The sequence below is a fragment of the Phalacrocorax carbo genome, chromosome 6 (assembly GCF_963921805.1).
Source record: "Phalacrocorax carbo chromosome 6, bPhaCar2.1, whole genome shotgun sequence".
Classification (NCBI taxonomy): domain Eukaryota; kingdom Metazoa; phylum Chordata; class Aves; order Suliformes; family Phalacrocoracidae; genus Phalacrocorax; species Phalacrocorax carbo.
In genome coordinates, this window is record NC_087518.1 from 50,661,201 (window position 1) to 50,673,600 (window position 12,400).

The 12,400-nt window shown below is 49.6% G+C and overlaps 1 protein-coding gene across 2 annotated transcripts in view; it reads left to right on the top strand.

Moving 5' to 3' along the window:
• The window catches only part of ZSWIM5 (zinc finger SWIM-type containing 5), a 101,560-nt gene that overhangs the window by 60,189 nt on the left and 28,971 nt on the right, over positions 1–12,400 (top strand). For both annotated transcript variants that reach the window (XM_064455224.1, XM_064455225.1), the window contains exon 2: positions 10,838–11,194. In XM_064455224.1, coding sequence (XP_064311294.1) covers positions 10,838–11,194 — 357 coding nt within the window. The remainder of the gene's footprint in view (positions 1–10,837; positions 11,195–12,400) is intronic.

Genomic DNA, 12,400 nt, shown 5'->3' on the forward strand with positions numbered 1-12,400 from the left:
AATGGCTCACGTCTCTCCGGGTATCAGCTTTTGTGGCCCCTTTGTGTTTCTGAAGGCTGCAAAGCTGTGGAATTATCTTGAACTTGAAAAGCAGAGGGCTCATGTTTTCCCATGTGTGGTGGATCCTCTGGGACAGCTTTCCAGTTACAGGTTCCTCACTATAGCAGAAGTTGTGATGTGTGGCTGTGAGATGCTGGGGACAACACATGTCCGGAAGGAGCAAGGGTAGCGCTGAGAGGTTTAAAATCATCGCACGGGAATCTGCGTTTCGTGAAATGCCTGTGTGCTAAAGATGGTAAAAACTGCTGATGCAGGAGAGCAGAGCATCTTTGTCAGGCATCTGTCTCCCAACCGCCTTTCCTTTCAAGCAAGGATGGCTGCTGGGGAAGTCTTGGCTCCACAGACCTCCCGCTGCCTTCCTGACTTCTCAGAAGGGTCATGTGGAAACTAATGTGATCCAAAGGGGTTTTTAAGTATTATTTAAAGTGTGATGACTGTTCTGCAGAGGGTTTTTGTTGTGCAGAATTGGACAATTTGACTGTGCATCAGCTGTCACCCCAAACTTCACTTTGGGGTCTCACCAGAGAGGAGTTACTGTCAGCTGAGAACCTGTATCTAGTTGCCTTGCTTGGGTTGGTCTTGTCCCTCTTTGATTTTTCTTATAGTGCCTGAACACTCTACCTTGCAGTTGCCCTCTGAAGCGTGTTGAGCTTTGTGGGTGGCAGCAGACAGTGTATCAGGGATCCCTTTTGTGCTACCATTTGTGGGGCCTGGGGAAATGGCCATGCCCAGGAGATGGCAAGGAGTCCAGCTGCTGTGGAACAGCTTGTGAGCTTCATAGAGCTGACTCTCTAGTCATCTGAGTAATTTTGGGCATGATGTATAGTTTGGTAGGACAGGAGGACACCCAACAAAAACCTGGTCCTTGTGGAAGAAACAGAAAACTCATCCACCAGCAGACTGAACTGGGCTGGGGAGCTGCCACAGCGCATTGGGATGCTCTGCAGGTCTCTGTGCTGTCAGATTTGGTGCTTCTCAGATACCCTCAACACACGTCATGCACATGATGGATGAAAACCTTGCGGCCCTCTACGGATGCACGTAAGCTCCTGTGAAGGGCTAACAGGGGATGACAGACTCCAGTGTGCATACAGGACTCCTGTGGGAAGAGTGCAGAGCCAAGATGGAGACGTGGGAAGCATGATGTGACAGCAAGTGTTCCCCCCTCCAAAGCGCGGTCCTGCTGGATCTGCCCATCTAGCTTACCCTTCCCCGGCTCTGTACAGAGATCCCAGGGACAGGAATCATTTGCTGCTTTCCCCAGCGCCGGGGGGCAGATGTTACACCTCATGATGCAAAGTCCTCCAACCTCTCATTAGACAGTTCCTCTGATTTTGCAACTTATGGGTTGAAAGAAAGCTGGAAAAATGTTTTTTCCACACGAAATCAAGGTGTGTGCCTTTCCTTCACCTCAGTTTTTGGTGGACGTTAAAATTCAGCATCAAACTTCCCAAGCTTGACACTGTTCACATCTCTTCTGGGATTTCTCTGGTCAGGGTTGACACCAAGGGCTGGTCTCCAGCCCAGCCACTGGTGTGTGTGGCAGTTACTTGAATGACTCCCTGTCCTGGAAATGAAGTCCCTTCCTTCAGGAATAATTAATGCACTCACAAAGTTTCCCAAAATTATTCTGGAATAAAATGTCCACAGAGGAGCCTGATCTGGAATAGCAATTGCTGAATAATTTATTCTGCAATGACTAGTTAATTTCCCTGTATGGAACAGCCCTAATAAGCTCCATAATTTAAGCTGTATTGGTTTGGGGCAGGGGAAGGAAACCACCAGGTTTTTGTGAAGCTACTGAAGTGAGCTAAGCCGTTTAAGTATAATAATATTTCTACAATATTAAAAAAAAGTTTGGTTGTGGTTTCCTCAGTGAAATTCAATAGGGGGAAAAAAAAAAAGGTGTTTTTATTATAAATGGGGGCTGTAAAAGTTGGCAGGAGAGGAGGGTCGTCCCAGTGCCTGCTCCTGGGGTCTGTGCCCAACTCCCAAATGGGGGATGGAGAGCAGAAATGGCAAAATTGTGTCATCTGAAAGATTTTTCCACTTTGGGGGAGCAGTTTCAATGCAGAGCCCTTTTCTGTGCTTAGAAGTGAGGTTTTCGGAAGGAAGTTAATTGACCTTTTCAGCAGATCTGTTGCTGAGGCCATTACCACAAACGCTATTGAAACGCTTTGTAAATATAATGTTCATTTAACAACATTGCCAATAACTTAGAAAGTCAGACTTTATCCTCCCTTTAAAAAAATAGAACTATTCTTAGTGGAAAAATGTCTTTTTTTGGAAGAATTTGGAGCAGATTTTCATACTGAATCTAGGCTGCCTCATTCCCTCAGAAGGCTTCAGAGGGCCAGGAAAATTATAACTAATAACTTCCCTATAAATTGTAGAGCTGCTATTTTAAGGTCTGGTGTCTCAGGGAGGAGCAGGGTGGTGTCCTGCTTCTCTCCACTGCTGCACGATGCCCTGGTTTGATTCTGGTCCTTGTTAGGCTGGCTGCCAGTCCTGCCCTGTGCAAAACAAAAACGTGGGAAGAAAACAAGTCAGGAGGCTCTCAGGCTTAGTTTTGCTTTTGGTTTTCCATATTGGTGGGTTGAGTTTTGGTTTTGGTATGGGGGTGGCCTGCTCCGGAGCTGCCTTTAAATTGCAAAATATGCATTGAATGCAATTTATCTTTGTATATTTGGAGACAAAATCCAAAGCTGCTCCCTAGCCTGTGGCCAAGATGGACTCGGAGAAGCTGCTAACACAGGAGGGAGGCCACATCTCAGAAAAGCAGGTCAGCAAGGGGAGCAGATATGTAGAGAGAAAAGGATGTCCATGACTCTGGAGCAACTTCTTCCCTGACCAGAGGGTAGCCAGGGATGAGCCCTTAAGCCAGGAGAAATGGATTTAAGGGCTCTCGTATGGGAGGCGCTTTTCTTTTAGTGGATGGGAATATATTTTGGTGGGACTGTGTTGCATAAATTGCCACATAAAAACAGACGATGGAGGGAAGAGTGCTGCTCCACTTGGTTTTGACAGTGGTGAAGATCAGTGATCCCATTGTAGTGACAGTTGCATGGAGGGATAAGAGCCATTTCCTAATTAAAACCCTTTTATGTACTAGAAGTCAGCTTCTCAGCTGTTGGAAATCTGGGTGGCTCCATTGAAGTCAGGAGATGACCCCAGCTCAGCCTCGCGTGTGAATTTTGGCATCTCCCATCGGTTTCCGTGAGGCAGCCGGGGTGGTGACAGCATGGGGCTGGGTCTGCTCTGTGGCAGCCTCAACTGATGGGATGCACAAGCCCGGAAACTCTAGCAACAATGAATTTCCTCCCCATGGATATTTTCTTTCATGCTTCAAAACAACCATGCATCTGTTAAGAAAACACCTAAGAAAGCAAGGAACTGCATTGCTCCTTTTTCAGACACAGACGCTCATGAACACAGAGAGAAGAGGGATGCTTTTGGGATGGTCACAGGGATGTGTTGCTTTTTCTTCCTTGACGTAGAGATGGTGCGTTCACCACTTCTGCCAAAAAATGTACTGCACATCCTCATCTTTCTAATTTCTCATGGTTTTAAGAAAGCTCTTTATATTCAACCTTACCATAAGATGTACTGTAGCAATAAAGAGCAGAGACTTGACGGCATTTTGCCACCAGTTATTACGTGAGCAGCACATGTTAGCAAAGATGCTGTGAACCCTTCTTCTCCTCAAGCTTTTTCTATTGCTTATGCTGCTGCAAAAATGGTATTCGGGTTGGTCTGTGTTAAATCTGAACTGCTAGTTGAGGAATTCAGCTTCCAGGGCTGCAAGGAATATCGGAGGAAATCAGTTCGAGCTTTAAAACTGGTTGTATTTTTTCCTTTGTCCCCCAAACCATATGTCTTTGGAGCAAGGGTTGCGCATCTGGGTAGATTAAAAACCCATTTGTTGGTGGGTGACAGGAGGATGTGGGAGGTGATGCTGGGAGGGGTGGTCGTGGCTTTGGAGCTGGCAACAAAACCACAAAAAACCTAGGTCTTCAGGTTTCGATGGGCAACAAAGAACATTGTGGGCTGGGGGGAAAATGGGGGAACAATTTTGAATATTTTAGGGGAATGTCACAGAACAGGACCGGCCTGCTGGAGCATGGCCTTGGTGCAGCCACCCCGTGAGCTGGGTAGGGGGAGGAAAAACCCCTCCATTTCAGGCTCCTAGATAAACAAACACCAGAAATCTCATAAGGGTAATAATGGAAATCGCTGGGAAATTGAGTTAATACAAGGGCATCTGTGTAAGTGAATGCTCGGGACAGGGAAATGGCTTTGTCTTTTAACTCTAGTAATGCTGGAGCAGATGGGAAGCGTGGTGTGCTTCACGCATTAGCTGGCTCGGATAAAGAGCAAGGCAGAGGCCGGTCCTCGTGGCTGATTAGAGGTTAACAGGGATAGAAACCAGCGGATTGACTCTTCATTTGCAGGAGGTGTTGTGGGATCAGAGCAGATGGCAGAGAGAGCGTCCCTCCAGCTTACTCAGCTGCTCAGAGGAGCTTACAGCTCCCTCCAGCACAAACAGCCCTGCTTGCATCTCCTCTGTTTACAGCTGCAGCTTGTGCTTCTTCCCTGGTCTACCTGGAGACGCAGTATTTCTCCTAAACCTGTGGTAGTTGGTGTCTGAGACCGTAGGTACGTGCAGGGACACTTGCAGGCATGGTGCATCCTCTCCAGCTCGGCTGTATCCTTTTGTTATCAGCTGCAGGCACAGCCTTCAAGGGGACTATTAATGGTCTCTGTAGCTCTGTGAAGCCAGAGGTGCTTTTCCAGGGTGGTAACAACTGGGAAAGGATAGGAGCATGGTGGGGACCAGGGAGGAGGGCTGCGAGGGGAAAACGTACAGCAAAAAAGAAGCACAGCTGCATTCTGCTGGGACAGCATCCTCCGGCTAGCCATCACCTGCTTCCTGCATCCCTGCCAAGGTCTCCCTCAACAGCAACACCTTTGCTTGCGACCACAAAAAGAAATCACTTTGGGGAGGAAGGAGGATGTAAACTCATATCAGCTCTGCTCATTGACTCACTGGAAGTCTGGGTTCCCTGTTTTGCAAGGGAGAAATGGCAATTGATTCAGCCTTACCCTCTTTCTTTTTGTCTGCCAGCATTCTGAAAAGGCACATTTTATCTGTGTGTGACAACACCTGCCTAGGGTGCCTCTCATTGAGCCGTGCTGAATCAAAAGAGCAACAAGAAAAGTGGGTTTAATTGCACACATCTTCAGCGGAGTCTTTCTTGCACTGGCAGTACAAAAGGCCAGCCCTGCGCTGGTTGAATGGAGCCCGGGAGGGCTGGGGCGCGCCGTACTCTCCGTTACTATCGGAGGCAGATGATTCACTTTGCTGGAGCATTGTCATGTGCAAATGAGTTCATGAGCCCGTCTCCTTTCCAACTGCAAGGTCAGGGACTCGGCAATTGTCAGCATCAGCCGGCTGGAGGAATTGATCTAGAAGCTGGAAAGCTTTGGGAGATTTTACTAACCTCCTCTTCCCACCGTGTGAGCACACCGACACCTTCCTCCCACGGGTGTTGTCTACATTACAAATATTGACTGATTTTGAGTTCACATTTGGAAAGCTGCTGTTTTGAGGCATGGAAATGTGACCGAGAATGGCTTATAAATAATACTCGGTGCAGCAATTATTATTCATTGCTAGTTATGGCTTTCACACAGTGGAAAAACAAATGGTTTTTCCACTAGGAGCTGGAGCTGCAGTCCGTTTAATCACTAAAGACCTTGGAATTGCTTTAGTTTAAAATACCTTTCCGCTGTGGCTTGGAAATTTTAAAAAAAATATATTTGGGTCGTGTTAACCTAGTGTATATGACTTGCACTGAGAATTTCAGTTTACCTCGTGTACATCTGCTGAGCCCCATAAAGATCTGTGTTCATTCCCATTTGGTTTTGCAGAGCTCCTGCCTGCCTGCAGGCAGAGCTGCCCAAACATGGATCCAAAATGGGGTTAGTCTGATTAGAGGTGGGGTCCTGGGAGCTCAGCACCAGGTGTAGGATCAGTGAGGAGGGGGAGCTGAGCCGCTGTCCACCGCAGCCACCCCTCTCTGGCTAGGATGCAAGGGGATGTGGCTGGTGCTCTTTGGGAAGCTGCATGGATGGACGTTCCACCACGTTGCTCTTAAAGCCTGCCCGAAATATCAGCCTCAGTTACTAGGAGGTCACTTGAGGTTTTGGTAGCCAGAGTGGGGGTGAATTGCTTATGTACAGCATCTGGCTGCATCCTGCCAGGGGTCCTTGCTCAGGGGGGTGGATGTGGTTGCTCGTTTCCCTCTGCAGAGCCGTCCTTTGCCGTGCTTTGAGGTTTCCACAAAGACCAAGAAAAGCCTGCAGAGGAGGTAGAGAAGCCACAGTGACGTGAAGATGTGCTGCCTGCATTACCCATGTGTTACTTGTCCCCATCCTTTAGTGCAGCAACCTCAGATGGTCTCTGCTGGTCCCGAGTTAGGTCCTAGAGATGGCTGCTCTGGCGTGAAGGCTGCCCCCCCGGCAGGATTGCAGTAATGCTCCACGAAGGGCAAGTGAGTGCCACGCCTGGGAAGAACGAGCTAATTTTTCTAAATGGCACAACTTTGCAAATTACAACTGTGACTTCTGCCTGGACTCTGGTGTGAAATGTGGGGGATGGCTGTGAGCGGCAACTGCCAGAGGGAGCAGAGCTGAGCTCTCAAGTTCCTGGCTAGTGTTGTAGCTGCGGGATCCTCCTCTCCCTGCTCTTCCTCATGGGTGTTGGAGGGCTCTAGATGAGAGCGTTGCGAGAAGGGTAGGATTTACGCATGGGTTTTGCCTGTTTCTGGGGTTTAAATTTTTACCTGTGGTCTGCCCATCTCCAAACTTCAAGTGTTTCAATGTAACCAGCTTGCATGTTGGCTTTACCTTCTGTGGTTTGCTGGAGGACCCAAGACTAGGGGTCTCCACAGCCAAGCCTGGTGGTGGGTTGGAGCTGCAGGACAGGCTGGTAGTCTCTCTTGATGGGTGGTTCATGGACATCTGGGTTAAAAATGCCCAGCTGAAAGACTCTGGGTGCTCTTACAGAACTGGAAGGGTTTGCAAAGCTCCTTTTGGTTGAGTAGGTTTAGAGATCAAAGAATTCTCTGTCTTGGTTGAAGGTTCTTCTATTGACGCCTTAACAGTCTTGACTTGATAACAAAGCCTCCTGCACTGGAACTCCTGCTAAAGGCTTGCTCCTTCACAGCTATTTCAGAGCCCAGGGATGTTTTGTGAGTCCACATTCCCCCCACCCTGCAGGGTTTATCAGCTCCAGAGAGGAAAGTGTTGCCCAGTTTGAGTTTAGAAGTGCCACTGGTGGCACTGGTGCTCACAAACACCCAGGAGACATTTCTAGAGTTGGTTTTAATTTAAATCAGAGGCAGAATATCCTGCGCCACTAATGCAACATCAGAGGTGAGACCTGGGGGCAGATCTGCCGTGGCAGGGAGAAGGTCCTTCCTTTGATGTTTTGTCTCCATGATTAGGAAGGAGATGATGTGCTCATCGTGCCCTGTGAACATTTGTGGCACCTTTCTGTGCTCTTTCTGGGGCAGGTATGAACACTCAGCTCCTTTTGCAACCGGGATCACAGGGGCATCCACTGGGAAGCATCCATGGTAAAAGTAACGGAGGCTGTTCTGGGGCAGGGACAAGATGATGTTCTTGGGACAAAGCTAGACTCTGATGGTGTGTAATGAGTCTGTAGTTTCAAAGATGTTACATAATTATTTCTTTTCCATGGTTTTCAAGCCCTGGCACTGTCACTTTGCTGGCAGCAAATCAAAACACCAAGTTAGCTTATGTTAAGGAGCAGAGGATGAAGTCCTAGATAAGCACTCGGCTGTAGGAACGTTTTAAATTGAAGCATGCAGGGGGGACGCAGAGGAAAGTATGGTTTTGCTCTCAGCTCTATCCAGACCCTGTGTCTGCGGCAAGGGCTGTGTTTCTCTCTGCTGGAGTGCTGGTATCGCCTGCCCCGTGTGCTGGTTGGGATGTGAGATGAGAGCCAAGGAGGGTGCAGTGACAGCGGTCCTTCTCCAGTGTGACCTGTAGCCTCTTGGTGGCTGTAGCATCAGGGTTTTCTGTGGACCAGGTGTGAATGCTTTGACAGATGATAGACTAACCACACCGTAATCTACCCTTTAACCACCACTCTTCTCTGGGACAGTGATACCAATCACTGCTGAGCTGCCAAAGCCATCTCCCACCCATGGGTACCAGGGTTGGTGCTGGGTGCAGACCTGGCCGTGGAGCAGGCTGACCTCCTGTTAATGTAAATATTCCCAAATAATGCTGCCATTCCTGCCAGCCCCTATCTCTCCCCATCTCGCTGTGTTTAATTTGTGACTAATCTTTAGATAAATGTTTTGTATATAGTTCCTAGTTTATCTTAAATAGACCTGCTGCCACCACGGCTAAAATCTAAACCGACACTTGCTGTAGGGCTCCAGTGCCAGATGAACTTGGCCGTTGCTGGTGCGCCAAACAGTCATGTTCGGCCTGCAGACCCCAGCTACGAGTTGCGAGGACCAGCTCTTGCAGTGGATGGAGGAGCACAGCTTTTAGGATGCCTGAGAGCAGCCTGGGAAGTATCTGGGCAAATCTTCTCTCTCGGGGGGACAGATTCAGACCTCTGTTCATGTGTTTTCAGACCTACACCTGTCCGAAACAGGTTGTTTGGTTAAACAAGTTCATCCAGCCTTACACCAGTTAGCCCCAAGTGGGATCTGGCCCATGATCCTGGTAAAGTAAGCATTTGAAGGCAGTGTTTATGGCTGGTAATTTGTCTTCGAGGGTTTTTATATATATATATTTAAATATATATATATTTTTATATATATATGTGCATATGTGCCTACGGGTGTACATACGTGTATATACATACATTATTGCTCAGGAACGTCGTTTCCAATCCTTTTAACTTGTTAAAAAAGTAAACTAGGGAGAAACTGGCAGCGAGTCAGAGCCTCCTGCCAAGCATCGCAGACCAGAGAAGTGGTAAAACATAAACACTTTGGAGTTTATCCTCGGGATTTATACAGTTTGGCTGCTGGGGGATGGACTCATGGGGCGGGGGGGCCTCATCAGCCCCTGGCTGCGCTGCCCCCGTGGCACCAAGCCCAGCACCTCTGCAGCCGTGCTTCAACTCCGGCAGTGTGCGAGCGAGAGGGCAGTGCGGGGTGGGTTTCGGGCGATGGCAGCACAACAGGTCTGCTTCCCCCTCCCTTGCACTAAAGTGAAAGCAGACCTCCTTGACGCTTAATCAGATTTGAATGTGTTTTTTGGCATGGCTTTAAAGAGACTGGCAGTGAATAGCTGGTTTTGATGCCATTTATTAAAAACCTCTGGTAGAATTTGTCTCGGAAAGCCTTTGTGAGAGCTGGCAAACACACAAGGGTTTGATGCAATTAGTGTATTTTAATCTTCACCCCCCCACCCCTTCTCCTTTTCTGTCACTAATTGTAGGGCTCTCAGCTGTCTGCCGCCTTCTCCGGGGGGACGGCAGGCAGGCTCTGCAGGGACCTCTGTACAAACACGGGCTTAATATGGTTGCTGTAGTATGGAGAGAAGTGAACATCCTCTTCAGGGAAGAGGGCTGGGGCAGGTGGCATGCTCCCAGGTACCATGCCAGGGTCTGACATGGGGGCACCGGGTGGCCCCAGCCACATTAATTAACCTCCTGGTGCAGCCTCATTCTCCTTGGAGCAACAAGGCAGGTGGATGGGGGAAACAAAGATGTCTCCTTTCCAGGGGCTGGGCAAGTGCAAAGTGTTGGTGTTGGACCTCCTCAGCAGCCGGCTCCTGGGAAGCGCTCCCTGGGCTTTCGGGTTGAGGTTAATTGGCATCCGGTCTTTTCTCACTGACTTTATCCCTCACTTGCTTGGTGCATCCAGGTTCCTTGGACCCAGATGACTTTCCGAGCCTGTTTATCACTCATCACCCACTTTTGGGACTTGCTGGGACTTTTTTGCATGGTTTGTGCCTGAAGGTGCTGCAGCCCCTCACAGCGCAGCAGGGGCTGTTGGGAGCACCATAATGTTTGCCTGAACAATTTGGGCTGTCCCTGCAGCCCGACACATGTATTGCCCCAGCGAGCGGCTGGCTTCCTGGCCACAGTATTTGAAGGAGAGCTCAAGAGTTCGCAGGGGAACAGCAGATATTGTGAAGCTCAAGGAACAAACAGTTCCCCCCCAGCCCGTGGTTCAGGCTGTACATTGCTCCCATCCCTGTTCCTTGTTCCCACTGCATGGAAGATCTCAGAGCTGCCGCGGAGCACTCTACCTGGCTGAGGGACTGAAGTTGGAGTTGTGTTGCATTTAATTTGTGAGGCTTTTTGTCTGCTTCATCAAAGAAAAGAAAACCTGGCCTTTTTCTGCCAGCCCTTGCTCACATGAGTTACAAATTCAGCGAGAAGGAGGTGTGGATGAAGATGACTCCCAGGGGAGAAACAGTCTCAGAGACTCTTAAACAAATGGGAACTGAGCGGCTTTGCTCATTCCCTGAGGGTTCAGCTGTTAAATAAACTCACCGAAGAGCCTGGCTGCCTGTGTGTGTTGGTGCAGGAGTGTGTTTGTATGCAGGCTGGGTGTTGCTGGGTGTAAGCCACCAGGATGGCGTGGGTTGGGTGGTACGCTCCTTGACATAGTGATGCATAAGCGGTCTTGGCTGGCCCTGTCCACCTTCCAGAGTTTGCATGGGTGATCGCAGTCAGAAGGAAAGTAATGTGGCCTTTCCCTCTTCTTTTCTTCTCCAGGGTTCCACCTCAGTGGGACAGTAACAGAGCCGGCGACTGCGACAGAACCAGAGATGACCTACAAGGTGGCCATCAGCTTTGACCGCTGCAAAATCACCTCAGTGACATGCGGCTGCGGGAACAAGGACATTTTTTACTGCGCCCACGTTGTGGCACTTTCACTGTACAGGATCCGCAAGCCGGACCAGGTCAAACTCCGTCTTCCCATCTCAGAGACCCTTTTCCAGATGAACAGGGACCAGCTCCAGAAGTTTGTTCAGTATTTGATCACAGCGCACCACACCGAGGTGCTGCCCACCGCCCAGAAGTTGGCTGATGAGATCCTGTCATCCAACTCAGAGATCAACCAAGTGCACGGTAATTCGTCCTCCCTCCCTAAGTGGCTCAGCACTGACTTCACCCTGCATTTGGGGCTGGCACGGCAGTTTCACACCACTGGTGGTAGCCTCCGTTTTGCCATGTTTGTCTGTTGCTGCACAGAGAGAGGTGGCAGTGTCAAACTGATGTTAATGCATGGGTGTTGGGACCGCATCAATGTTGGCCATGCATCTGTGTTCCGCCCTCTGTTCTTCTTTATGTGTTTATCTGTCAAACAGTGGCTTTAACAGGCAAGAACAGGCAGAGCAGGCAGGCTGGCAGTACACAAGGCACAGCTCAGAGTAGAATGGAGAAGCCAAGGGTGGTGGAAAGGAGCAGGTTTAGTCCTCAGCACAGAAGGACGCGGTGCTGGGACCCTGGGGAGGGGGAGGTGCAGTGGGGACGTGGCTCCTCCAGCGTGCGGGGACGTGGTGTCAGGCCAGCCCTGCACGTTGCTAAATCAGATGCGACTGAGCTGGTGAGAGATAAAGCTTTAATCTCCATGGGCGTTAATTTGCCCATAATAAATGAGTGCTGCTATCCTGACTTTACTGCACAAAGGCAGTGGAGATGAGTCCTGGGGCTTTGTGTCTAGAAGGTGCCTTTGACTTCCTCCCCTGGAAGGCGCCTGCTGGGGGATGGTACCCAGCCCAGCCCAGCTCCAGTCGTCCACTGGCCCAGGAGGTAGCCCAGGCTCCCTGGGGAGCTGCCTTGGGGCTCCTTCCATCAGTCCAAGCCAGGCACTCCTGTTGTGTCTTTCCAAGGAGCCCAGGAGCTGAGGTTGCCCAGAGTTTGCAACAATGAGCTACTCCCCACCGAGCCTGTCCCACCAGCTGTAGAGCAGAGATAATAAACACTTATCTGCCACGGAAGGGCAGTGTGGGGATTAACACATGCCTGTTAAGTGCTCTGAAGATGAAAAGCCCCATATGCAGCCTAAAATAGGATCTGAACTGGTTGAATCCACATGTAGAGGTGAGGCCAGGGGTCCACCTCCACTGTAGGGGTGATGGCAGCTCTGATCTCAGATATCTTCCCCTCCCTCTAGCTGGTCATTCCTGCTTTTACCTTGGGAGAGGCTTTTGTCTCCTCCGCTGGGCCACATCTGCTGCGTGTGTGGTTGTGCTCTTAATTACTGACTGGGGGGTGTTTCCTCATTTTTTGACATTAGAAAAGAATAAGGAGCTGTGGAACTGCAAGAATCTG